The sequence below is a fragment of the Bison bison genome, unplaced genomic scaffold (assembly GCF_000754665.1).
Source record: "Bison bison bison isolate TAMUID 2011002044 unplaced genomic scaffold, Bison_UMD1.0 scf7180017864251, whole genome shotgun sequence".
NCBI lineage: Eukaryota > Metazoa > Chordata > Mammalia > Artiodactyla > Bovidae > Bison > Bison bison.
In genome coordinates, this window is record NW_011494823.1 from 1,758,417 (window position 1) to 1,759,895 (window position 1,479).

Genomic DNA, 1,479 nt, shown 5'->3' on the forward strand with positions numbered 1-1,479 from the left:
AGTTGCTGCAGGCGTGCAGCGAGTGCCGCCCGCTGCTGCTAGAGGCCCGCGCCTGTTTCATCCTGGGCCGCGAGTCTGGCGCACTTCGAGCCCGGCCGCGGAGGTATGCCTCCCGCCCCTTGCCCCCCGCCCTGCCTTACTCAGGCTTTCTTAAGCCGCTCGCACAATCCTCCACCATCCTTTAATCCTATCGCTTGATCATGCCTCTTGAATGAGATTCAGTCATACATTCAACAGACATTTCATAGGCTTGATTCTGGGTCCTTGAAAAATTATCATGTACAAACTGTCTCGTGTAGTCTCAGGAGTGATTTGGCGACACCCATTAACCTCAGGGAGTGCGGTCTAGTAAGGGGTTAAAATAGGCTGCGCCTGGGGAAAAAATGAGAGGCATACTCCCACCCCTGCAACATCAGACCAAAGACTTTGGGTGAAGTACTCAGGATGGTCTGTTGTGCTCACGGGAATAAGGGACAGTCTGTCTTACTCATCAGTGTATCTCTAACAGTAAGCTCAGGGCCTGGAACAAGAGTACAAGATGTTCAGTATTTGTCAAAGGAATTAGGTAGGAATTGGCTAAAGGGTTTGGAAATTCTGGTGGAGTCAGAAATCTGAGGGGTCAGTGGGAGGGGAGAATGCTTTGCTAAAAGGGTGTGTACCTTGGTTCAATGGATTTCGTGATTAGGGGATGGGTTTAGGAGATGGTTATAGGAGGAGGGACACAGCAAAATTACTCCCTGATGGAGGTCAAGAGAATGGGCTTGAATTCTAGCTCTGTTACTTTCAGCTATATAACCTTTGGAAAGCCAAAGTCGAGTAAACAAGATAACTTTTCTAAGTAAGGGTTAGGGCTTTGTAAGCATTCTTTTCCTGTAACTTAGAGATCAGCAAAATGCGGTCAGGAGTAATGATCAACCTCAATGGCCAGAGGGGAGGTTGAAAGTGGCAGAGTCAACATGGGGAGGATGGGGAGCAGAAGGGCAGCAGGACCGCACAGTGCAGTCGATGAGAGGGTGAAAAGGCTGAAACTTGGGTGTAGCTTAACCAGCATTGGGTTTGTCCCCATGCCAGATTCATGGACCTAGCTGAAATGATCGTGGTCATCGGTGGTTGTGACCGAAAGGGGCTCCTGAAGCTGCCCTTCACCGACGCCTACCATCCAGACAGCCAGCGCTGGACCCCGCTGCCCAGCTTGCCCGGCTATGCTCGCTCGGAGTTCGCAACGTGTACTCTCCGCAATGACATCTATGTTTCTGGTGAGGGCGGAGGCCATAAATGGAGTCCCACAGGATTGGCTCATCATTTCGCGCCTTGTGTTTTTCCTCCAACCAGATCCTTTTGATAACCTACAGTTGTTGATACTGTAGAGGTGGGCTTCCCTCATAGCTCAGTGGGTAAAGAATCTGCCTGCAATGCAGGAGACCTGGGTTCAGTCCCTGGGTTGGGAAGATCTCCTGGAGAAGGAAATGGCAACCCACT

General features: G+C 50.8%; 1 protein-coding gene across 1 annotated transcript in view; it reads left to right on the forward strand.

Moving 5' to 3' along the window:
• The window catches only part of KLHL35 (kelch-like family member 35), a 9,469-nt gene that overhangs the window by 3,530 nt on the left and 4,460 nt on the right, over positions 1 to 1,479 (forward strand). The window contains exons 3-4 of the mRNA XM_010847589.1: positions 3 to 103; positions 1,072 to 1,256. Coding sequence (XP_010845891.1) covers positions 3 to 103; positions 1,072 to 1,256 — 286 coding nt within the window. The remainder of the gene's footprint in view (positions 1 to 2; positions 104 to 1,071; positions 1,257 to 1,479) is intronic.